General features: G+C 40.2%; 2 protein-coding genes across 4 annotated transcripts; both read right to left on the bottom strand.

The window, feature by feature from the left end:
- On the bottom strand, positions 1 to 15384 carry LOC110961175 (trafficking kinesin-binding protein 1-like). 3 transcript variants are annotated; one of them, XM_051946550.1, is made up of 15 exons: positions 14966 to 15384; positions 9519 to 9595; positions 9164 to 9280; positions 8961 to 9055; positions 7772 to 7880; positions 6779 to 6857; positions 6561 to 6691; positions 6394 to 6468; positions 5826 to 6037; positions 4509 to 4727; positions 4072 to 4412; positions 3392 to 3580; positions 3061 to 3163; positions 2686 to 2744; positions 1 to 1601 (listed from the first exon to the last, which is right to left on the bottom strand). In XM_051946550.1, the coding sequence occupies exons 1-14, from the start codon at positions 15153 to 15155 to the stop codon at positions 2705 to 2707; spliced, it is 1977 nt and encodes a 658-aa protein (XP_051802510.1). In that variant the 5' UTR covers positions 15156 to 15384; the 3' UTR covers positions 1 to 1601; positions 2686 to 2704. The 3 variants fall into 3 exon arrangements, with proteins under 3 accessions (XP_051802510.1, XP_051802511.1, XP_051802512.1); XM_051946551.1 differs by lacking the exon at positions 3061 to 3163 and having other exon boundaries at positions 14966 to 15383; XM_051946552.1 differs by lacking the exons at positions 2686 to 2744; positions 3061 to 3163 and having other exon boundaries at positions 14966 to 15382.
- Positions 15182 to 25436, bottom strand: LOC127533301 (uncharacterized). Its single transcript, XM_051945937.1, has 4 exons — positions 25337 to 25436; positions 22253 to 22564; positions 20977 to 21165; positions 15182 to 15399 (listed from the first exon to the last, which is right to left on the bottom strand). The coding sequence occupies exons 1-4, from the start codon at positions 25434 to 25436 to the stop codon at positions 15182 to 15184; spliced, it is 819 nt and encodes a 272-aa protein (XP_051801897.1).

A 25436-nucleotide genomic window follows, 5' to 3' on the forward strand; every position in this document is an offset into this window, starting at 1 on the left:
TACTGGATGGAAGGTTTTATTAACAGCTGGTACAATTTATACACACCGACACATACAGCTGTGACGCTAACACAAACTACAGCAAACAGTAGTGCAGAGAAACAGTGGTTTGGTTGATTTAAGTCAGAAAACAAATCATTACAGCCTGTATTTATTTCTTCCCTTTTAAATCCACAGTATCCTATGCCTTTTTAAAATTTATTTTCCTACAAGTGATTTTTCAGAAAGAAACATGCTGCTTAAATAATTATGACATTTCTTATACTTGCATTTATTAAACACGAGCAATCACTCTGAATGCCCAACATGATTTTTGCTCAAATTTAAATCCCAGCAGGTTTTTAAAAATTCCTGATGCCGTGAAATACAGCAGATTTGTCCAAGCAAGACTTTCAGTCAGACAGTCAGTTAGTAGACATATTGCTTCAAAAACATCCCGTTTACGGCCTTCGATGCAGTGAAAGCAAACCTGATTTGGTTTCGGTGAAGGTTTGGCTCAGAGTAAAGTTCACAAATTCAGAACTTTGAACAGAGGTGATACTGCTACTACTGTGTGATGAAGTGCAGGGCAGACAGCTAAAGGATGTCAGCTTTATTACCATTATTCAGCTCGGTCACTGCATCTTCTGCGCTGTTGGGAGAAGATCTTTCTGCAGTGCTTCTTAATCAGTATGTTTGACAATCTTACGTGCAACATGCTTTTCTCAGTGTAGCAGCGTATAAGCAGGAAGACCAAGAGTGTACTTTAGTGCATTCTGAACACTCCTCAGTGTTATAGAATTGGTTTTGTGGTTTTAACTAACAGTTATTTACTGCACAAACAGTTTTTTGTATTTTATTTTAAACACTGTTACTACTTACACATTTCACTTTGGAAACTAAAAAGTATAAAAAAGTTTGTTTTTTTTCCTTCATGATGTTCATTTTTTGTGTAAAAACAAGCAATGTGTGAGTCAGACAGATTGGTGATCAGGTGGCTGTCCTGAGATGAAGATGTCTCACACGCAAAGAACAAGTCACGTGCACGAGTTCGTAGAAAAAGGATAGTACTGTACACTACCAACAACTCAAACTTATGGCTCTAACACATTCTGTGGCTTTTGTTTTCAAGACACGGGTGCTGTGGTGGGCCCTGAACTGCACATGGTTTAATGCAAAGTCACTAAGGTGAATGAAAGAGGAGGAAGCAGTGAGCACGTCACACTTTTGGAGGATGTCTGATTGTGTCTCTCTCTTTGCCACCTCGACCCATCATCCCCCAGGCTGCCACTCTGTGCAGCCCGAGACTCTGAAGCTTCTCTACCAAGTTCAAACTGAAAATGTTCCTTCTTCCCTCTTTGTCCGAGGATGAAGCTCCGCCTTTGTCTTTTACTGTGGAATATGCAGGTGTTGCACTATGGCTGTAGTGCAGGTTGTGGTGGGGATGAGGAGAGGCTGAGATGCCGCGTTCTTGCAGCAGCTGTAGGAGTCCCAGTGATGAAGTGGTTAAGTCTGTGGTGGTGGTGGTGGTCCGACCTCCCCGGCCAAAGTGCTGCTGGTGGGAAGGAGGAGTGCTCACGTGCTCACAGTTCCGACAAGATGGCAGGCCGAAAGAGTGAAGGCTGCCAACAAGAAAAACAAACAAAGCAATTAAAACAGAGCAAAAATTACAGACATGGCTGTTTATGCATGCACATATACATTCATACAGAACAACTAAAAAAAGAAAAAAAAAAACAAGACAATGTTAAAAGACTAGGTTAGGTCAGTCACTATAAGATGAATAAACATGTTAGTGCTGATAAAACAAGATCTGGTGGTTTGATGAGATGAAAACCTAGAAAGGGCAAGAGAGATTAAAAGGATTAGTTTAAAGGTCAATTCATGCGGGAAAACAAAGCACAGGATTTCTGGAGAAGTTAGAACTTTCCACTGTGTCTCGAAAGATGGAAATCTAGTACAAATGAAAGCTCATCTAAAGTCCAAAAACAAATATTTCAGTAACAAGGTGCGGCTGGCCAAAAATCTCCTCATACATTCTCTCTTCATACCAAACATTTGTTTTATGCAGCGCTTAAATTTCTGGTACATGTGAAGACAATCTGCATGGTCACATATTTTAGGCTGCCAAACAAATGAGGATTTGGGTGAATGACTAAATTTGTGTCATGCTGATAACTGCCCATGCAGACGACATGAAAAGGCCTTAACAAACACAGAATGTGAAAAAAGAACAAAGAGTAGACGTAACAGCCTCAATGCATTTAGTAAACTGTTAGTAGGTGAAGAAGGTGAAGACTTATATATAAATACACCAAAAGGGCATCACATGGATTTCCTTTCAAGTACAAAGTAATGTTCAATCTTTGTCTGTAATTAGCATTTATAAGCAATATATTAACATTCAATAAAGAGTTTACAGCACATGACATTTTTTAAGTATTAATGTCATTCAGTTTTGTTCAATTTAGTAATAATAAGCACTTCACACATAACTATTTCTTATTTTTCTACACTATTTATTAAATGTTTATTTAAACAAATTTCAACACTTTGAATCTCATATCTTCCAGAAAGACTTTATTTCAAGCAAACAGCATGATCAAGATGTTATTTAGCTATCCAAACAGGGTACTGTGCCTCTGTTGTTAATTTTCAAGACAATAATCAGGCATTCAGAGAGCATCCATAATACTGTGCTCTTACTTTGCCCCGAGGGCTCCTTCTAGAGTTGGAGAAAGAGCCTCGACAGACGTTTTCTGCCACTAGGGGGGTAAACACCAGAAGTTAAGTGAGAGAAAAGGCAATGCGATGGAAGAGATATAAACGTAGAATATGCACACTTGCTTAGTAATGCTGTAAGAGAAGCTTAAGGTTAATCAACTCCTTGATGCAGTAACTTCGGTCAATCACATTAGTCTAAAATCTAGTGAAAGGTCAAATTTAACATTATTATCCAAGACAAGAATTCACTTGGCACCGCTGTGAAAAAATATACAAGGACAACACAAAATATTTATAAAATATAAATGTATGAATGAATAAAATATAGACATACGCCTTCAGTATATAAATTCTTACCTAGTGGAGAAGGAGGGTATGAGAAGGGAGGGTTGGTGGACTTGGCAGGTGGTAATGGTATGTGTGGGAGAGGTCTGAGGGAGGTTGTGACCCGATGGAGAGACTGTGAGGTCATGAAGGTAAAAGACGCATTAAACTACGCATGAAAGAATACACACACATCTAATGAGGCACTAAAGGAACCAGTGTAGATGGAAATTAGGGCGATTCTGCACAGTGAATGGCACAGACATGCTGAACAATGAGGGGGAGATACTTATTAACATAGAATATGATGAAGTGAACAGAAATGACAAAGGGACTGCGTGCTCAGTGTGTTGTCAGGTCGTACCCATGCCATGAGCTCCAGTGAGCTGTGTCAGGTCAGGTTCATCCTCCTCCAGGTCGTTCAGGCTGTAGACATGTTGTATGTCGACCTCGAGCTCCCTGAAGTCTTTCGTCAGGACACCGGGGCGTGGGTGCAGGATGCCGCCCAGGTTGGGTTTGGCCAGCTGCTGCCACTGGTGCAGAGTCACCGAGCCTGACGAGTCAGAAGGGACAGCTGAAGTATGCGGTAATAAAATGTTGATGAATTTGACATTTATGAGGCTTGTACATTTGAAATATTATGTGTTGTCAATACTTATATTATTGTAACATTTGGCACAATGTTGGTCTTGCCCAGAAGGTTAAACAAAATACATAAATGTCAGAAAGACTTTTGTATGAAAATACCACGTGTTTTAACACAAAGTCTAATAAGGGAGCTAAACATATTTAAGTTTCTATACAACATTTGCCAAACCTGGTACTGAAAGAACTTGAGCTGACAGGTCTCCAGTGAATACGTCACTTTCAAGAGCATTTACAGGTTTCTATCTGTGATATTTACACAGAGTCAAAGACTTTTTTCAATCATGACTATTAGCACTATTTGCCCTTTTTCAGATTTTTGTGCTTCACTGTCACTCTATAAAAGCTGGAGTAGTTTCAAGCTATTGATAAGACAAAGTAAAAAGCTCAGATTTTTACCTTCCAGAGGTTTGACAATCTGCAGACGGTCGGGCAGGTAGGACCTGGATCCACTCGAGGAGCCACAGGAGTGCCGTGAGCTGCCGTTGGAGTAGTTGGTTCCTGTTGATGCTGCCGGGCTGGAGACCAGGCTGTCGTTTGGTGTCAGGAAGCCACTACTGGAGCCCTCACCCTCCTCGCAGTTTGCTGCCAAGGCACGGAGTTTCCGTTCACGCTCCACGTCAAAGAAAGGCCGCTCAGAGGAGTGGTTCTGCTGGCGAGCTGAGAGGTTGCGCAAGGCAGCTTCGAGGTCCTGGCCTCCCGGTGTGCCTGGCTGACCAAGACGTTTCGGCCCGCTAACACTGCAGGGGGGAAAGGAATGAAAAAGGAGTTATAATGTGCATAAAATGATCCCAAATAATTGAAGTATTCCATTTGATCTGATAATGGAAGCTAACCTGTTGTCTTCTTTCTGTGCATTATTGGAGCTGGGCTTGTCCTCCAGGGTAAGGCTGGCATTATCTGAGCCATAGTAGCTGGTTCGGGGGGTGCTGGTACAGCTGGACCGTGCAGACACCGGACTAGAGCCTGGCAGACCCGGTGAGTGGCACCGTGACCGTAACCGCACAGCCTTGTTCGCCACCTTCACCGTTTCAAACACTCGCCACGGGTGGTTCCTGCCAGGACAAACAGGGCATGAGTGTAATCCCAGTCACAGATCATCACACACCATTTAGCCACGGTGTAAATGATGATCATGCAAACACTGTTTTATACAAGCTGTAGAGGCACCAAAAATCCTGATTGTCTGACAGTCAAGCCGGACAACCTGAAGCTTGACTGCAGTCATAACCACATTTTTTTGGCCTAATCATTTCTCATTATCTTTATATCAGTACAACCGTTATGTTGACTACTCAACAGCACTGGTTTTGGCATCACTTATTTACTACTCTGCATCATTTAATCTCAACATTTAACTGTCTACAAATGCTTTGTTACAATATAGTTCATTAGGCCTCCATCCGACTACTACAGATGGATGCATTGGGCATGGAGGTAGTTTGATGCCAATATTAACAAACAACCACAAAACTGTTGTCAGATTGGTTCAAATGTTGCTAAATCCAGACTGGAACATGGAAATATAGAAACACAAATGGAGTTCTAAATCTGAAAATTGTGTGGTTATGTAGGTTACCGGTGTTTAGTGTTACAGCACCACAAAAATCACATAGTTATCCCCTACAGCTATGAAGCTTGATTTTTGCCAGGCGCTTGTTTTTCACCATGGTCAAAACCAAAAAAATTTAAACAACTCAAGGAGCTTTTCACACCTTTGTTGCAGCATAAGTCATTTTCTTGCTTCCAAGAGTTTGATACAAATACGTATTTTGGCTAAAACAACACAGCACACTGCTTCCTCCTCAACCCTTTGCAGAATATTGTGAGCTGTGAGAAATGCATGTGTTTAATGAAGGCTGACCTACCTTTCTATTAGCTTTCTGACAGAACAAAAGAGACTCTAGAGGACTGAGTGCTAGTTTAAGGCATCATAAAGGTAGGGAGTGGAACCGCCAGTGTATTTAAAGCATAAAGTTAATGTTCTGGTGCTGTTGTTTTCTCCAGTCTCCTTAGGTTTCTGAACTATAAACTTTATGTAGCTATAGAAATCGTTAACAGAAATTCAATCACTGATATGCAATTGCTTCAGAGCTCCCTGCATACAAACCATACGCAGTAGGAATATTTAGTGTTACAGGTGACAGACTCACTTGTACTCGGAGGGAGCTGGGGTGTCCAGGCCTTTGCGGAAGGTGCCTTCTATCTCTGCTGCCAGAGAGTCCATGGGAAGGACGGAGGCCAGTGAAGTGTATCGCTGCACCGTGCTGTTGGGAAGGCTCTTGTTTCGCAGATTTTTAATGTCCTCTCGGGCCTCCTGGAGCATATCTTCACACTCTGAGTACTTGTCCTGCAAGTCCTTGAGCTGCAGACAGGGGGAGGTAAATGAGTCAACCCGCAGAGCAAGAACAAAACATTACACCGTGAATGTTGCACAGAGGAGGAGTTGAATATAAGGTGATGAGTTCTGCATATGCACAGGTAGATGTTAGGATGCAGACAAGACATTTCTAGAAAGTCATGTGGAGACTCAAAATCTCGGCTGCATATTTTCTGTGGTTGAGGGTGTTTCTGTAAACACCCCAGTCATTCTTTGTGCCTAGATAATGACAGCTATTCAGCCATGCAGAGATAAAAACAAAACTGAGCTCAAGTATGAATGTGAATACAGCTTAATCCAACTTCAAATACAGTGCTGAAAAGATGTAGTGAGTGTCTTGCCTCTGATTTCAGCTTCAGCTGGCTCTCGCGGGAGACACTCAGCTGTTGGTTCAGCTCCTCATTCTCATGGGTCAGCTAGAGGGACGCAGAGAGACACAGAGTTTTAATGTAGGCATTTGATGTGAAATATAACTGAATTTGAGTGCATGTGTGTGTGATTCCCTTACTCCTTTACAGCGAGCCTGCAGGTCAACAATCTGAGCGAGCAGTGAGCTGATCTCCTCCTGCTGTCGGAGAGAATCCTCGACTTTCCGTGCCAGCTCCTCTGACAGATTGACCACCTGCTTATTGACAGAAGCTGAAACATACAGGTCCCATAAATGCATCTGCGATTGAGTTACAATTACACTATAGTCACTTTAAAAAACAAGAATATAATACTTACAGAGCTCTTCCACACACACCATCATCAGCTCCTGTTCTTGCTCCTCGTAGTTAGTCGTCTCTGTTGAGAGCTCATTGGCCTGCAGAAATGACTTCAATTTCAATTGTTTGCATTGTGTGAGTAAAGTCTGCATACTCTACTTCCTGCTACCAAATAAAAGGCATAAATGTAAACATAAAGAGTGCAAATAATTTTTAAGAGTCTTATTTTAGCTTATTTTATATAAAACTGCAACAACAAATGTTTAATTGATTTCAATCATTGTGGAAACTGTTTAAGCTGCACAGTGGCCTCGTGGTTAGCACTTTCGCCTTGCAGCAAGAAGATCCCCGGATCAAATCCCGGCCTGAGCCTGGGATCTTTCTGCATGGAGTTTGCATGTTCTCCCTGTGCATGCGTGGGTTTTCTCCGGGCACTCCGGCTTCCTACCACAGTCCAAAAAAATGCTGAGGTTAATTGGTTACTCTGAATTGCCCGTAGGTAAGATAAGATAAGATAGACTTTATTGATCTCACAAAGGAGAAATTTACTGTTACAGGGCTCAACAACAAACAAAAAACAGAGGAGTGCAAAAGTCACGAAAGTGCAAGAACAAGATAATAAATATTGCACATAATAACAACTACACAGTAGTGTTATATAGTCTGATGGCAGAGGGGATGAAGGACCTGCGGTAGCACTCCTTCTTGCACTGAGGGTGTCTGAGTCTCGTGCTAAAGGAGCTGCTCAGCTCCACTACAGTCCGGTGCAGTGGGTGGGAGCTGTTGTCCAAGATGGATGAGAGCTTGGTCAACATCCTCCTCTCACCCACATCCATCACAGAGTCCAGTGCGAGTGTGAGTGTGATTGTGTGTCTGTATATGTAGCCCTGCGACAGACTGGCGACCTGTCCAGGGTGTCCCCTGAATTTGCCCGAGTCAACTGGGATAGGCTCCAGCGACCCTAGTGAGGATAAAGCGGTGTATAGAGAATGGATGGATGGAAACTGTTTACCTCTAATCTCAGTTTGCGGTTCTCATCCTCTAAGCTCTTCAGTTTCTGCTGCAGGAAGTCATAGTGGACGAAGTTGGTTAGAGAACTGCATGATTCATTCCTCTTTATTCTGCATAAAGAAAAAAAACATGACCTTAAAGTATACTATATGTAGAATGAATTATAAATAGTCAACTCCAAGTTAAAAGAAAATACGATACATGGTGGTTCAATTTAATTTTATCATGAAGCTCACAATAAATTTTTAATTGACTGAGATGTTTAGTCAAACATTGAACTGATTATTATTATTGACTGGTTTATTACATGTTTCTAAAAGTATTGCACTCCACTCATGCACAAACTATCACGTGTAGATAAACACCCAACCTGTTCTTTTTAAAATATATAATAATTAACAAGTATTAGATGTACAGCAGCAATGTAAATAACTCTACAGGGATGATTAATGATAAGTAATAATGATCAACTGCTGATGGGGGGGAGTTTGAAGAAAGCTTAGCTGGAAACATTGAGAGGATCAGTGGAGATGTTCTGACGTGTGTTTACTCGCACAGGTTCACCGTACTGAGCAGCAGTGTAAACCACAATTCTTCATAGTGAGCATTCAGAAGGATTTCATTTCTCATTTGTCTATTTAGTGTTTTTTTTTGTTTGTTTTAGAAAGAATGTGGTTATATAATTCCTTATTGTTACTGCACAGCCTTGAGGAACAGTTTCTTTGTCACATGCTCATAAAGTATGTGCAATAAAATGCAAATAAAAAGTCTTACATTTTAAATCAGAAACATCAATAAACATCTCTTATATAATTTAAGTATAGCAGGAGAGCCTTTGAATTGCTTTAGGGTAGCATTTGTGCTAGGTTGAAGCATTAATAGGGACACAGATGAAGTTCACCTTGTTTGTTGATTGAAAATGTACTAACGTAATGTTGACAAATTTTAGTCTGTAAAAAATGTGGTCAATTTTAATTTAATTGCTTTTATAAATCATAGCCTTTTGTAGAATCTCATCTATACAGAGTAAGCTACAGATATACCATTTGTTTTGACGTTAACTTACACTATATGTTTTAATGCTGCTAAACCAACACAGAGGCATCATTTATCAACCCATCAGTACGACAGCTTACGTGCTTGTATTAGTGTATATATGTGTATGTACATAAACATGTGCTTGCACTCACGGTGATTGCGACTGAGCGTTCTCGATCTCCTCAGTGCTTGCATAGAACTGCAGGAGGTCGTCACGCATCGAGAGCTCGTGGCGAAGTTGAGCAATCTAGAAAACAAGTCATGATCACTTGAGCTCAGCAGACTGTGACACAACAAAGATCAAGTATTTTACTTGTCCGACACAACAAGTGTGTGTCATGAAATTTGCTTGCACCTCTTCCTTTGCAATTTCAAGCTGCTCATCCAGCATTTCATTGCGTGCTGTTAGTTCTTGGTTTTGCTTCAGGAGGGACTGACCAATCCGCGCTGCCAACTCTAGATCCCGCTCTTTCTGCAAACACATGAAAAATACAGAGTTTTACTTTTTTTGAGGGAGGAAGGGGTTTGTAGTTGCATAATCTTGGCATAAAATCAGGAAATCTTCTTGCAAATTAAATATTATTAGCTTTCATCTGATCACACTGATGGAAACAAGAGTGCTGAAAATGATGACAGACAGTGATGGTCAGTGAGGCAAATAAGTTTAATCCTCTTTAATCCCGTTCATCTGCTGTGCGTCTCTCTCTTACCTCCTCCAGCAGGTGGGTGACTGCCTTAATGTCATGATACGTCTTGGTGACCTGGCCCACTCTGTCTGAGCACAGCACTGAGGGAGGAGGGAGAGAGGGATTTAATGAATGGAGGAGGAGACTTAAAGGGAATAGCAACGAGTCAAACCTGTTAACTAATGATAGGATCGTGGTTCTAAACAATAATAACAAGCCAGTTGGGAAGGTTGTGGGAGTTAGCATTACAACAACATAAGATAATAAGAAGACAATTTTTACTTACAAGAGAGAAAATAGTGGTTAATCTGTGTCAGATTTACTTACGCAATAAATTACGCACATATCTGTACATATCCATATGTAAATTCATCATGCCTTGTAAATCCTCTTTAATATACATTTATCATATCTTTAATTGTAGTCTTGTACTTTTGTAATTATTGTCCTGCTTCTTCCATTCCTCATCAGTATCTTGTTGCTGTAACGTGTAAATTTCCCTGATGAGGCATCATTTTTATCTTGTCTGATTTTATGTGATATATAGCTGTTTCTGAGTGTTCAGTGCACGGTCATGAAATCATTTGCCTATTTTTGTTAGGTTTCTCACTTTTGGTCTTATTTCTGGATGTATTCATTGGATGAACACTGATTTATGTACTTAAAAATGCATTATTATTCATAGATTACAGTGCAGAAAGAGAGGCGTCCATCATACATTTATTGTCACATAATTAACATTTGATATTAACCTGTAACAGCATGGCCACACTAAAAACTGTCTTATTGTCTTTAAGTTTCCTGAGCAACACACCACAACATCTCCATGTGGTCAGCCAGATAGCGATCCTCTTAGCTTGATCCTTTTTAGCCCAGATAAGACACCAATAAAGACCTCGTTCTCCTGGATACCAATATAGCTCAACGGGACAGGCTGCCAGGACTGAACTGACAGTGTTCACCCCAGCAGGATATGTACAGTATGGGAGGGGTAACAGTGGCTGGCTATTGACCTGTAACTTTGTTTACATCCTGGACAATCAAGAGGGCAAAAACAAACCAAAGTCAATAAGGCTAAAAGGGAGTAGAAGACCAATTAGTCATTTACTCGGGACAGTTAAGACGGATGTGACATTGTGCTGTGACATTTTTTAATTGATGCCATTCATGCACCTAAAATCTTTTCTAATTTGTTAATTACCCTAATTTCAATTCAAAGGTTATTGCTTTAACGGACAGTGTGAATATTTACCATACACTATAAATATCGTACTGTGTTTTAATTTTGCCCTTTTTTAAAAAAAATATTGTCTGCTCAGTAGCACAAATTATTCACATAAAATGCTTACAGCCTTTGAACAATATTTTAAATATGTTTAGAGATATACAGAATTAGCTTGGACCAGTGCACAATGCTAAATGAGCCTAAACACTTCTAAACAAACAAAGTTGTGTAATCTTATTTCTGTCGAAAGCTTAGCCAAAGAGAGCCTAAAGAGATGGGAAGCTGCCATACAGCAAAGTAATTAGATTGAGGACCTTGCATTTGGAATGGAAACACAGCGATTGGATAGCTGTAGCAGTATCTAATCAGCCTAATGGAAAGAAGTAATGCATACAGTATACTGACCACATCTTATGTAACATAAATCGAGTCTTTAGCAGTCTGAGGTGATTTACTGTAAGATAGACGCTGTGTTTTCATCTTTACTAAGTAGAGAAAGACGATTGTAGTGACAAAAATGTTTCACAAGTGTGATAGAGAAGGCAGTTTAATGTGACTAAAAATCACAAAAAGATTTTGTCAGACATCTTTGGTCAGGAGGGGAGCAAGCATAATGTGTCAAAATCATAATTTTAGTGGTCACTGTTGGCCATATCACAAATTGGCTGGCAGGAATCTCATGTTTCTCTCAAGGGCACTGCAGCAGGGCAAATGTACTTGAATGCTCACTCTCCCATAGAAGGACAAAACTAACACTGTCAGCCAAGTCTGCCATGGATCATACGCTTGTCATAAAATACAACATCTATGAGATCTGAGTTTAATCGAATAAACCTTGAAAATTAAAAATGTTCATTTCTATTAGAACTGGACAAACTATGTACTGATAAAAATCATGAGTTAGGTGTGAAAGCTCCACGACAGAAACTAAATGGATCTTCAAGTATCCAAGGTCACAAATGAAATTTGACCTAAATTTGTATTGCTTATTACAGCAATAAAATAACAGTATATAACAGTGCTCACATCAAATCTCTTAAACACCCTTTCAACAAGAGTGCAAAGAAATAGATTTCTGATAACAAAGTCTTACTATCTGCTTATTATCACTGACAAATCATATGAGGAAGTGCAGCAAACAATGAGCAGAATTGACAGCAGACTAGACCCTAAGTGGTGCACAATTAGGATCATCAAGTATTTTGTGTAATTATCAAAACACATCCTGTACTAAATGGCCCCCAGTCATATCAGGATCATGACAGGGGGCCAGCTGACCTTTTTTAAATTCAAAATGGAAATAAAGTGACTCACACAAAGACATTTTTTTACATAATAAATGTTGGAAAATGTCCTTTAGCTGGTACTGTTCATTTGAAAATAAATAATTTCAAAGAAAGATGAGTAATGGTCCTTTAAATATTAATTCATTTTAGCGATACATACAGCATTTTTTGCTTACTTATTGGCCCTGCTGCACACTCATTTTCAAAAGCAGGCCCAAGCCAAATCAAGCTGAGCATCCCTGCTATAAATTAACAAAGGTTAATCAGATAATAGACCCACTTCCTTAAATCCCATTGTGCTAAAAGTGGATTGTAGCACCTGTGCTAAAAGCAAAATCTAAAGCAGGACTATTGTCAGGTACAGCCTCATTAACAAACTATACTGACAGTCAATAGAAAGTTTGAGGTAGAAATGTACGCAGAATTCTACTTGTAGGGGGGTTGTAATTATTCATTGTGGATTTACTGATGATCTCGTGCCCTGGTAGTTGAGATAATGATGAGTTGTCATTTTGTCATGATTCATTGCACATGGGTTGGTCACTTTGCAAAAGTGAACCAAATACACACCAAGCAATACTCAGTGAGTATCTGCACAATTTGAGAATGGGTTTTGAAGGCCTATATAAAGGCCCAGAAAAGGCCACCATTGTTAGTCCAGTGAACAGCATCATGCCGCGTCTATCACATGAACAACGTCTCCGGGCACTGGGTATGGTGGAGGCCGGTTTGAGCTACAGTGATGTAGCCAGGCGTATGGGCTGTTCCCAACCCACAATCAGAAGCCTGGTCCAAAGCACACACCGACGGATTGCTGCCTTCATCGAAGCAAATGGAGGCCATACTCGGTATTGACTGTTGTGACTTTGTGTTTGGCAGGTGCCGTTTTCTTTTGTGAAATTCTTTATTTTGAAATCATTCTTGAAACTTTAGATTTTTGTTTCTGTAAGCCAATATGCTAAACAAATGATTCATATGAAGAAAATCCAGTTTCGGGCTTCAAAATAAAAATTATGTTGAAAAATATGGTCTCAAAGTTTCTATTGACTGTCATTGTAGAAACCGACTTATGGCAGATTCATTGAAACAGTGCAGCAACATAATAACATTAATAATAACAAAACCCATTAAATAAGTCTATCATATTATTGCCATCTACTGTCTATTTCACTACTTAATGTCAATCTGCCCCAGGAATATTAAAGCAAACTGCTTCTCATTATGTCTGAATGTTATGCTGTTATAACTGATCGTCAATTAAGGGTTATTTTAGATGCTTCTTCTATCAAATGGCCAAGAAGAGAAAGAATGAGTCCTATCCTTCATCCTTTAACAAATACTTAAACTGCACATCCATCCAAGTCCCATCAGCCAAAATACCTGATCTCTTTCCTCTTGACCTGGCTGCCACAACACAGAGAAGATCAAGGAAAGAGGTTTCACTATGCCAGCAAGAGGTTTTAGGGTCTAGGTTGAGCTAAATCCAGGCAGGTACTCTGAACTGCTACCCTAATACTGTTCCAATGGATAAAGCTTGCTGGCTTAGGCATACTTATGACGTCTGCTGTGTTGTAGGGATCAGACGGGCATGGATGAGCTCCATGAATAGGATTCAGATTGATCTGCATTGTTCCGAAGCTGGACTCTTGACAAGATTGGCAGGAGCTGAAATTTTCCGAGTATAGAACTGTCTGGGCATTTCCGTCTTCGGTGTGGACGTTAAAATCATATTACGATTTCAGCCTTCCAAACTTAAAATCCTTGCAACATAGACAGATTCACACAATGTCCAGCACAAGCTTATGCAAACACAAAACTAAAGCTGTCCAGAGTGTATCAATTTCCTGGAGAGGTGCCCATGTCGCAGTATTCGAGCAGGTGCCAGCCACATACCCATTCAGACAAAGAACGCCCCATACAGAGAAGACATAAAGGAGACTCCCTGCTCACATTGAGCACAGAAGATCAGTGTATTCATCTTTATAATTGAAATGCATTCATGAAAAAAAATGCTGCAACATGACTACAGTGTGCAAATACACACTGGTACAGAGAATAAGCAAATATCCTCATTTGATCTTTTGAAAATAATACCATTTTTGACACATCTATTTAAATGTACAGTGGAACATTGCTTGAGGCATTCAAGTGAAAGCAAGGACACCTGAAATTTCTGACTCAAACTAGGGCAGCTGCATAGTTAATGTACCTGCAGTTTTTGCTCCTCAAAACCACAACTGTTTGCCAGGAAGAGCACTCAGTCGCATTTGACTAATTTTCACAAAAGCACAGTTTTTCCTAAAAATATGTTATACTAATTTTTTAGATTTGTTTCTGCAGATAGGGGAAAAAACTGTAACTTAAAGTCATTAAAATGCAATTTGATAATTCAATTCTACTGACCTATATGATGCAGATAACAACAGACATTCAAAATAATGCCAGTTACGATTGCAAACATGTACACACAGCTTCATTATGCTGCTGCAGTGTATGTGGACACGCACGCACACACACACAGGCTCAGTGACCTTCACCGCACACATTGAAACTACATTTATAACAAAACTTTACATGTCTTGAGGCACTTTGTCTTAAATAAATCTTGGGACAAGTGCAGCAAAAACAAGTATTTTAGTGGAGGGCAATCTATATTTGCATGTATCTTCCATGACATCACTGCACCCTGCAGCACATGCAGGACACTATTAAGTATTAAAGCGCTTAGATAACAGAGACCTAGAGAATGCAGTGTACCACAGAGCACAGCAAACAGCAACGCTAGACAACATTTGGGCAAAAATAACCACATTGACCATGACCCTTTAAATTTCTTGCAATAATTTACTTCTACATTTGCTTGACTTTCTTATTTAAACACGCAAAATACTGCTGAGTCTGTTCTGTATGCCACCTGCCATTCATTATACCCTGTCACATCAAGCAATGTCTCATCTCACCTTGTGTCACCTCCCTGCAGAGCCTGTCATTGTTGTTATTGTTATTGCTGTTGTGGTATTTCTTCTCCTCCTCAACTATTTCATCCCCTAGACTGGATGCACTCTTGTCCTCTTCGTCCTCCTCAGACGATGAGGAGCTCCAGACCTCCATGGTGACCGAGGAAAAACTGCTTTCCGTGTCTCCGTCCATGGGTCAAATCCCTCGTCCTTCTGATTCTACTGTGTGCTGGATGTCCTGTGAGACACCGGTTTTGTCTCTGGCATGATTCTGCTGGCTTGTGTGTTTGGGTAAACAGTATCCACTAGTCTACGTGAGTGGGTGTATCCACTTGTGTGTGCAGGAGAATCTGAGCTGCTCGGTGTTAATATATAATCCCTCAGACTGTAAAGCCATCTGTCGTCATGCCTGCCTCCGTTCACCTGGCCACGTTGGACTGCCGGGTAAGAAAAGAGGGGACGAGGAGGAGGAGGGGTAAAGGAGGAAACAATATCTAAACCATTAACCAGAAAACCTGATGTTGATCACACAGAGTTTCATCAGTGACACACATGCAAGACGTGGCTATAAACAAAAAAACAATTTAGGGAGGGAGACCTAAGGCACTTTAAGAGGATGCTGCACAAAGCCAATCCACCCCTGTAAATTGAAGGAGATGGTATTTTCCGCCCACGTCAATGGCTGCTTTTTTCTTCACACATACATCACAGCAGATAGAGAGGAAGCTCTGCGAAATACTGGTGCAGACAGAGCCACACCCACACAGGCCTGATGGATGCAATAGTCTGTATACAAAAATGAAGTCAGTGCTTACGTGAATAATTCATTCCCAAATACTTGCCTTACTGGGGGACATTTCTAGATATTTATGTAGTAAAAAATGTATTCATAAGTGGTGATGAATGGAGTTGTTGTATGTAATTGGATAATAGCAACAGCAGAAGATTCTAACTGTTTCTGTTATCAGGGCAACCTAACATACAATAAGGCTAAAAGAACTTCCAGTGACTTTTCAAGTGGACTCTTGTGCCACCATGACATTATTCTACACACTGTTATCATATTTACTGTCCAGTATGACCATCCTGTGCCCTTGCATTTGCTACCCCAGACACAGCAGCATCTTATAATCAAATATTAACATCCTCATTCATTTTTCACCCACAAACTGACTCTTTGCAGGTCAAATGCTGCACGCAAGAGACAGCAGAGACACAACTTTCGCTGTCTGTGTTATTCTGTTTCTTGTCTTTGCAAGCATTTGTTAGTTCCTGCAGAATTAGATTCTCAAATACATATAGGTTACATGCAAATCCTCATCCAGAGGAGTGTTTCAACCCCTAGAAGTTAACAACTCAGCACTACAATAACAAAATGCTTCGAGAGAAACAGATGGTTATAAGGAAGTAACATTTTGAGGACTTTGGTCACAACAGCAAATAAAGGCGTGTAAGTGTTTGGTCTTTACGGCACCAAACAGGAACAAAATCAAAGCCTGTCCAGTGTTTTCAGATTAGCTTCTTTAGAAATCATATCACCTAAACTATTAAGTCAAACATTAACAGCTATTCATACAGTTCTTAAGTAACAAGTATTCATCAAGGGCACATTGCAACAAAATCAACAAACCCAGACAATTATCCACAGTTTCAGTAAGATACTGACAACATAACTGGAGGCTTAGTATATTTACTAAGTACTATTTCATTCGTACAAGTCTCTGAAAACACACAGCTGATATCACTGATATGTTTTTATGAGTGGGAACACCTGGGAAGGTCATATGCCACCTTGTTTTGGCTCAAAGCATTTATAGAAATAAGAGTCCTGCACAACTGTAATGTAGTGCTCATATTTCTGATCAAATAAATAAATAATCTTCATTGGAGATCACAAATGCTTTATCTGCAGTCTGCCAGCTACCACTTACAAGAGTCAAATGTGCAGCAGGACAAAGTCTCGTTAAAATCAGAGAAGGGAGCTCTCTTTACTGCTCCACCGGCCTGAGCTGCTTCAGAGGTATTTCACATGTACTTCTTGTTGAGGGTTAGTGCTTTTGCAGATAACGAATGATATACTTGGTGTGGTTTACAAATCTGATCAAATGTGTCCTTGATACACTGGTTGTATAGCTCAGTGAAATGGGTTTGTGTTTTATGCACTTCATAACTGCATATTAGGCTACAACTGTCAGGGCCCCCTCCTCCACCCCTGCCTACCTGACCCCCTCTTTCGTCTCTCTCGCTCTCTCTCTGTCTCAGTTAGGCACACCTGGTCATCATTCTCCTCACAATAAAAGCTGGTCACACAGTCTACACCCTGCCAGATCGTAAACGCTGATCTCTCAGTCAGTTGCTCTAGCCAACCTTGTACCTTATTTTGTGGAAAAATTCTTGCTCTAACTGTGTTCTCTGCTCGGCCTAGCTCGCCGACCCAGCTGCCTGGTGTCTCTGACCCAGCCCTGCCTTCTGGAACCCCGGATCCCCTGTCCACCCAGACCTCCCCTCCCGATTTCTTTCTAAATATGTTGTTGTTTACATACTTATTTACTTTTGTCTACTTTTTATTTTTACTCCATGTAGGTTTCCCAAAGACTATTGGTTGAGGAAGAAGTGGGAAACAGCTGAGGAGAGAGGGGTTTGCTGCAACTACATAGCAGCCTAGAGAGAGAGAGAGAAATAATCCATCCATCCTCTATACACCGCTTTATCCTCACTAGGGTCGCGGGGGGTGCTGGAGCCTATCCCAGCTGACTTCAGCGAAGGCAGGGGACATCCTGGACAGGTCACCAGTCTGTCGCAGGGCTACATACACAGACACACAATCACACTCACATTCACACCTACGGGCAATTTAGAATAATCAATTAACCTCAGCATATTTTTGGACTGTGGGAGGAAGCCGGAGTACCGGAGAGAACCCACGCATGCACAGGGAGAACATGCAAACTCAATGCAGAAAGATCCCAGGCCCACCCCGGGATTTGAACCGGGGATCTTCTTGCTGCAAGGTGAAAGTGCTAACCACTACTTCACTGTGCAGCCTGAGATAAATAATAATTAATATTAATAATTATTTTGTTTATTGTAATTGTGTTGTTTATTGTAAATGTAAATAAACTCTATCCTGTTCTAGTCTATCTCCTTTTTATATGTATATAACAGCCTAGATGTGTATATATATATATATATATATATATATATATATATATATATACATATATACACGTCCCCACACCTGAACGTTACGGGAGGGGACCAAGGTACTTGCCTTGTCTCCTCTGTTTGCTCTCTGCACAGGTTCACCCCCTGCATCTTGACAATAACTATGGTTTACCTATGCTTCACATTCTATTTAAGACAAAACATTATAGATTAAATATCTGCTTTTAATATATTTTTTAAAATCTTTACTTGATAAGTGTATCACTCTGCTACTAGCTACAGATACAGTAAAACAATGAATGAAAATTGCAATTTGAAAGAATTCACTTAACTAATCACAAAAGCTGCAGATTAGGATGTACTTTGTGCAGCATCTGATCGAGGGTTTAAACCATTTTGTCAATAGTTTAAAAATCGCATGACAGTCACGTTTTCATGTCTTAGTTACATGTTGTCAATCTCTTACAGAGTATATTGAACTGAAGCTTGACTTTGAAAAAAATATATATTGCAAATCATATCACAAAGTCTCCCAGAAAATCTGAGGTAATTATTTCCCCCAAATCTATCAGTCCTAGTTACTAACTTTACCACTTTGATGTAATTAGAACTTTTTTGCAGTTTTCTTTGTTCTTTGCTGTCTGCTTCTCATTGAAAAGATGCTGGTGCAGAGAGTGAACCAAAGCAGTGATGCTCCAGGTTGTAAAACCAAAATAATGAACTAAAGAAATGCTAAAAATGCTCAGAAGAACTGAGAGGAACTGCTTATCTAGGTGGGTCCAACACCACCTATGGCCATGGCTCTGGTGGTTGAGCAGGTTGTCCACTAATTGCAAAGTTGATGGCTCCTCCACATGTCGAAGAAGCAACCTATGGTAAACTACACTGATAAACAGCACCATATGCCACCTGCCAAAAAGAATCAAAACACTGCAGACTGGCACACTTGGCACATTCTGCATGAAACAGGTTTGTTTGTCCTGTTCCTTACAGCAACGTGCAACTTGGCATCAGCTAGTTACAGCTTATGAAGCATTATGAGGACACTACCATACAATCTTAGATCATCCTATTACTATTAACCGAGGTCTCCAGGAGTAGAAAATACCTTGGAGCGATCAGATACGTAGATCTTTCCTATTTAGAAGTAGGTTGAATTATCACATTTTGTACATATGCATAGTGGCCCCTAGTATTTACTTGTTCTGCAAAGTTGTACAGTAAGCATGGAAAAAAACAAAACTTAGCAATTGCTGGCTTTGTTCAAATATTCTATTCTGAAGTGAGGCTCTTGAACTGTAACTCTCAAAATAAACAGCAGAGCGTAGTTAAATATTAAATAATTTAAATGAGTACATAGCAGAAATGCTACGACTCACTTAATCTTTCAACTGACCAAAATGTTTTACGATGATCGATAAAGATGATAAAAATCCTCACTTATGTCTTACAGTAGTTGATGTCTGGACTAACAACTTTCCATCACATCACACCACACGTCTAAACTCTTCCTGTGTTGCTGCAGCGACGGAAATGTCAACGTTGTCATCATGATGTCATCGTGGCAAATAGGATACATTGTCTGTGGAGCTCCAGGGAGACCACTTAGGAAGCCAAGTGACGACGGGTTAATCGGCTTGGCGACATTTGACATCTGTGACTCACAAATGTGGTATTAAAACCAGGAAGTAGCGGAGGAGAGAGGAAGGAAGATCAGTCTCTTTATTATAAACACACACAGAAACCAAGTTAATTTTTTGTTCCTACTGAGTGAATTAAAACACTTGGGAATTTTCAGCAGCAAGAAAAATGTAATAGTTCAATTCAATTCAGTTCAATTTTATTTATATAGCACCAATTACTGGTCAAATTGTCTCAAGATAACAAACGTAAGAGCAAAAACCCACGGTGAGGCGTCTTTCTGATAATATGGCCGATGTCTCTTGAACAGAATTTCTTAAGACCTGAGTGCCACAGAGCATGTGGATGTTTTTAAAACCAAGCTCAAGTCTGGCCTTTAATTCATTTTATTTATTTATTTCATATACTTGTTTATTTGTACATTTCTACTTTAAGTTTTCTTTAACATTTGACTTTTTAAATTTTTTCTTAGTTTACCATTTAAAATTTCTGACCTGCCACTGGTGTTTCCTTTTTATATTTATTCAGTTCTTCAGTTGCTTTTGTTCATTCATTTACAACATTGTCATGTAAAACAGTTTTGGGATGAGATGTTAGGGAGTTGGGGAATATTGTTAACCATGCCCGACGGGTACGTTGGTGAGGTTATTGCATTCGGTGCGGTAGCTGGCTGGGTAAGTATGTGTGTATGTATTTTTGTATGTTTGTATGTATGTATGTATGTATGTGTCTATGTCCGGTCCGATATCTCTGCAACCGCTGAAGTCAGGATGATCAAACTTGCCACTGAAGATCAGTCTAAGGTCCCCTGCTCAGTTGTGGAGTTAGAGGTCAGCAGATCAAGTAGGGAGGGAGATACGTACGATGATCAAAATTGATACATATTGCATCAGTTGTATAGGGAGGACAGGGTTTTCGCCAGCAGAGGGCGTGGTTCTGCCCTCTACTGAGGGCTCATCCAGTTTCTATTGTTTTCCTCCTTTTGCTCTGTAAAGCTCTTTGTGAAATTTGTATAAAAAGTGGAACACAAATAAAATCTGACTGATAAAATATGACACATTTAGGGCCAAAAAGTCATTTGGGGGAATGTAATGTGGGGCTTTATTCCACAGACCCTGACACTGGCAACTCCATCTGTACAGACTACACAGCATGTAAAGTGGAAATAAATGAAGCACTAAAATCAAGTAATAAAATTAAGTACTCACAGAAGTACTTGAACGTCTCTTCAATCTGCTCGTGTGTGAGTCCCAGTACGACTTCTGGTGGCAGCAGAGGGGTGCGCAGCCAGTCGTCATTGTCATATCCAAACACACTGTCAGCTCGGAGAGTGTAGTTGGGTTGTCCCTCTGAAAGGAGGCTCACTATCTCGAGCTCTGGCAGGTCTGAACAAAGGTCTGAGTGCGGGGAGTGTTTGTGTGCACACGCGTTTGTGTTGTGTATAAGATACAGGCATGTAAAGCATTGTGTATGAGAAAAGACAAAGACAAAGAAAGCAATACTTTAACAACCACAGTGAGGCTGACATGTCACCTACAATGACACACTGCCCTCTGCTGATAAATGTATGAAACTACAAAACTCTCTTAATTTAAAGTGCACTCTATTCAAAGCAGAATGCAGTCAGATTAACCCCATGAACTCCAAACGCTTCTGGTCATTTTTTTGTTTCTGTCACATTTTTGCTTGTAGTAGATTTTTGTCACAGTTGTGAAAGTCTTGTAAAGTCCTGAAGTCTATGGAAACAGCTCAATCATGGCTAGAAGTAGAGAGAACTCAAACAGGTCTTTCGCGCAGTAACACAATTGAAAACCTTAAAGAGTATGACAGTTAAAATACTTTGAATATTTTTTTTACAACAGTTAAAAAAACCTGGCGTCAACATGTACAACATTCCACCATGTATTACCAATACCAGAAAAATTAGGACTCTACATACTATAGATATTTTACAACTTAATTATAATTATAATAATTATTTTCCATGCATGTATTATCTGCTCTGTGTAAAAGTCATCTCGCAGTTCAGCTGAAAAGTCCTTGAGTTTTTGTCATGTGACTAATATTTCCAACTGAATCATTAATGGCTTCTCAGTTGAGCCAAGGACCACCGAATGTTTTGTATTTTTACAGAATCTTGTTAATGCAAATTGTTTATTTTTGGTATTCTTTTTTAAAATAGACATTTTTAATAAACTGCTTTGGATGAAATATCATCATTTTAAGTTAAAAACTGGTTACGTTTTCCAACAGAATGGTGTGTACCAGATGGGTAGGATATTGTCAGAAAATTGAAAATTCAGCAATTCTTTCTGTTTTTTTTCCACTTCTGGTTCTAATAAATGGTGTCATTTTGACAAAACATTTAAGTAAACATTCCTTTCAAACACGCCAGTAGGTTTAGGGGTTCACAGGTTTAAGTTATGATCACATTTGTCTATTTACATGTGACAGTATTTTTGATTATCCTTAAGCCTGACCTACCTGTCAGAGTGGATACATCGTGGTACAGTCGCTGTTCTAGGTCGCGGAGGTTTCCCGGTGAGGAACGCTGAAGAGGCTGGGGGTCCACATCCAGGGCCCCCGGCGCCTCCTGCTGCCCCTCATGGAGGGAGAAGGCTGGCTGGGAGTCCAGATGGGCCTGTAGGGGCCAGGAAGGAGGAGAAAGAGAAGCTAGAGGAGAAGAAGAGGAAGAAGTGAAGGCAGGGTGGGACAGCTTGACTGGGGCTGGAGTGTTCAGGGTGAAGACGGACTCAGGGCTGGGAGTCCTACTGTCAGACGGAGGCTTTCTGGTTCCTCAGAGAGAAAAAACAGGCAGCCAAGGCATCGGACTCTGGCTGCCACAGGGCGTAATGACTAAAGAGAGAGAGAAGAGAATACAAAAGGGAAAAGATGACAGAAGAGACATTAGAATGTTTCAGGAATGTGAAAGAATGTCTGACATTGTATTTTTATTTACACTTCGCTGCATATTGTATACATTAGAACAGACCTAGAGTACCACATGGTGAGAAGACTGTTTTGTTTTCAGTCACGCAAGTAAGCAAATCTAATGGACAGCTGAGACACAGTTTCTTAACATTATGGCAGTTTTTGTGTTTTTGAACAATTAGAATAACAACAGAACCACAACTGGTCAAACAGTAATGCATAGAGCTTTATTTCTGACAGTCAGCTATTGCAAATTTATAAATTGAGGTGGGTTGTACAGTATTTTCAATTATTTGTGAAGCCCCACTCTAACATACTGTATTCCTGTGATTACACTGGAAAAATATCACTAACATACAAAAACAGCAACTTCAGTGACATACTGAACTGTATGAGGCATACGGTTTTATATGTTGTTTTTCATCTTAATTATTTTCACAGAAATCCTTACAAATAAGTTAAGAGATGCAAACTAGTATAATGAAAATAAAGACAATCAACACTGAAATTCCCATCTAGACTGTCGTGTCTGATACACATTTTCTGAACTGAACTGAACTGAACATAATTGTGTAACTTATTCTGCTGTATTTTTCAAACCCCTTTTGTTAAAGAGTCTTTCACTATTAACAGAGCAGGGTCTGGTCTACAGTTTGTGTTTTAGGGTCACAAAGATAGAGTTACCACTGCCTGAAGCTCCACAAAGATCAAGTTCCTCAACACAACATTACAGTCCTACAAACACACTGTACAGCAAGACATAGGGCAGGCTATATTAATTACACACAGAGTCAATATTTATAGAAGGTACAGCATCAAAATAATTGTCAGGATCTGAACTTCCATTCTGTGAATGATTCAGTCCAATTTGTCATATACCACAAATAAACAGTATGAGTCAATAATGCCACCTACTTTATATCTTAGCATCTACACATAATCATATATAAACTTTACCTTTTGTTTTTAAAGGTAACAGAAGGATTGATATAGACTTTAATGCTAAAGGAAAATATGGTAATATACAACAATGTGCTGTGAAAACAAACATAATATTGTGTATATGGAGCTGGTCGCAATCATTAGTCAAATACACATTTAAGTTTTAAACTGGATCCTCACCAGAGTTTTATATTTTTATAGTGTTCAGTGTTCACTCCGATGAAGATATGTCTTATGTAAAAACATTATTTGCCTTGCACTTTATTCAAAGTTGATAACATCAGCAGATCTCCCCTCTAGATTCTCTATCACTGCACTTGTCGGTCAAAGCACCAGTTTGAGCTTTTGCTTGCTGACATGTGATTACCCCCACACAGATTTTAACACGCAAACACTTATTAGATTGGTTACGAAGACACTCTCACACAGTTTAAATAGTTGTGTATTTAGCTGTGTTTTATTGCTAAAACAACACTTTCCTCATTAATTGAAGCTAGATGAAGGCTTCATGTTTTATCCCGGCTGGGAACAAAAGGACACTTGATACGTCGGCTCAGTTATTGCAGTCAATAAAACATGCTGGTCAGAGGGCAAAGGGTTAGGCCCAATTAAAGCAACAGCCACTGGCAAATACGGCACAGGCACATGACACGGCTGAAGACTGCAGCTGTGTACACATCCGCCATCAAACACACCTCTCTGACTACGGTACACATGACTTAACGACACACCAGCACCACTATCACTATGACCACCCCCAGCAGAGGCCCTTTTATCTTATATCCCTGTTGGTCTCTTCCACTGCATCCAATCAGCTGAGTGTTCTGGTTTGTGGCCAACACTTCCCCATCAATCGTCTCCCTATTTCAGAGATGTCACAGGACTCACAGCACATCCATAGACTTCACTTTTTGTATTCACCATTATGAATATTTATCAGTCTGGCCATTTCTGACAGTAAATCTAAGAGTAGTGCGACAGGAGAGTGCAGGTTCTTGCTTACAAATACACACAATGGCGTAACATTCATCTAACATAGACCCTGCGAAAAACATCCTATTTTCATATGTACACAATACGAATTGTGTACATATGAAAATAGCAGCCTTTGAAAGAGAAAAGAGGCCTGTCCAAGCTTTTGCATGTCAGTTCCAATTTAGCAGTTACAGAAACACACCATTGGTTAGTTAACCATGCAGCCAACCGAGACCCTGTCAGCCACTTAGGGGTGACACTAGAGGACCTGGTTATTAGCCCTCTCCCCCTCTATTGTGTTCCCATCTTTTTAGCTTTCTCGGGAGGATGCCAGAGAAAAGAAAATGCAGCCAGCGGAGTAATCAGCTAGGACATCATTCAAACAGAATATAATGGAGCTGCAGAGAAGATTAGTGCACCAGGCTCAAAAACAGACAGCCATCCAAAACAGACTTAAAATGCCATCAAGGATTTTTCAGAGTGTACACATTACCAGGGCAGGTGAGACATTTAATCTGACATAATAATAATAAATTATGTGTAGGAATTACAGGAGGAAACGTTGGTGTTTTGTGCTGCTGACTTCACGGCACACCTGAACTGAAATACTGCCTTTGACCTTGGAGCCTGGCCTGAATCTGAGCTGAAGAGGTAAAGCTTATTTGAAAAGCCCGACACTGGTACTCTGTGCAAACAATGCCCTTCCAGGAGGGTGTGTACGTGAGCGGAAGCACACAAGAGAAGAGAGACCGAGCCAGGAGGGGGAGGGATAGAGGAGGCCTGCACTCAGGCAGTTCTCTGAGGGGTGCATTTGAGACAT

The sequence above is a fragment of the Acanthochromis polyacanthus genome, chromosome 3 (genome assembly GCF_021347895.1).
Source record: "Acanthochromis polyacanthus isolate Apoly-LR-REF ecotype Palm Island chromosome 3, KAUST_Apoly_ChrSc, whole genome shotgun sequence".
In the NCBI taxonomy this organism is placed as follows: domain Eukaryota; kingdom Metazoa; phylum Chordata; class Actinopteri; family Pomacentridae; genus Acanthochromis; species Acanthochromis polyacanthus.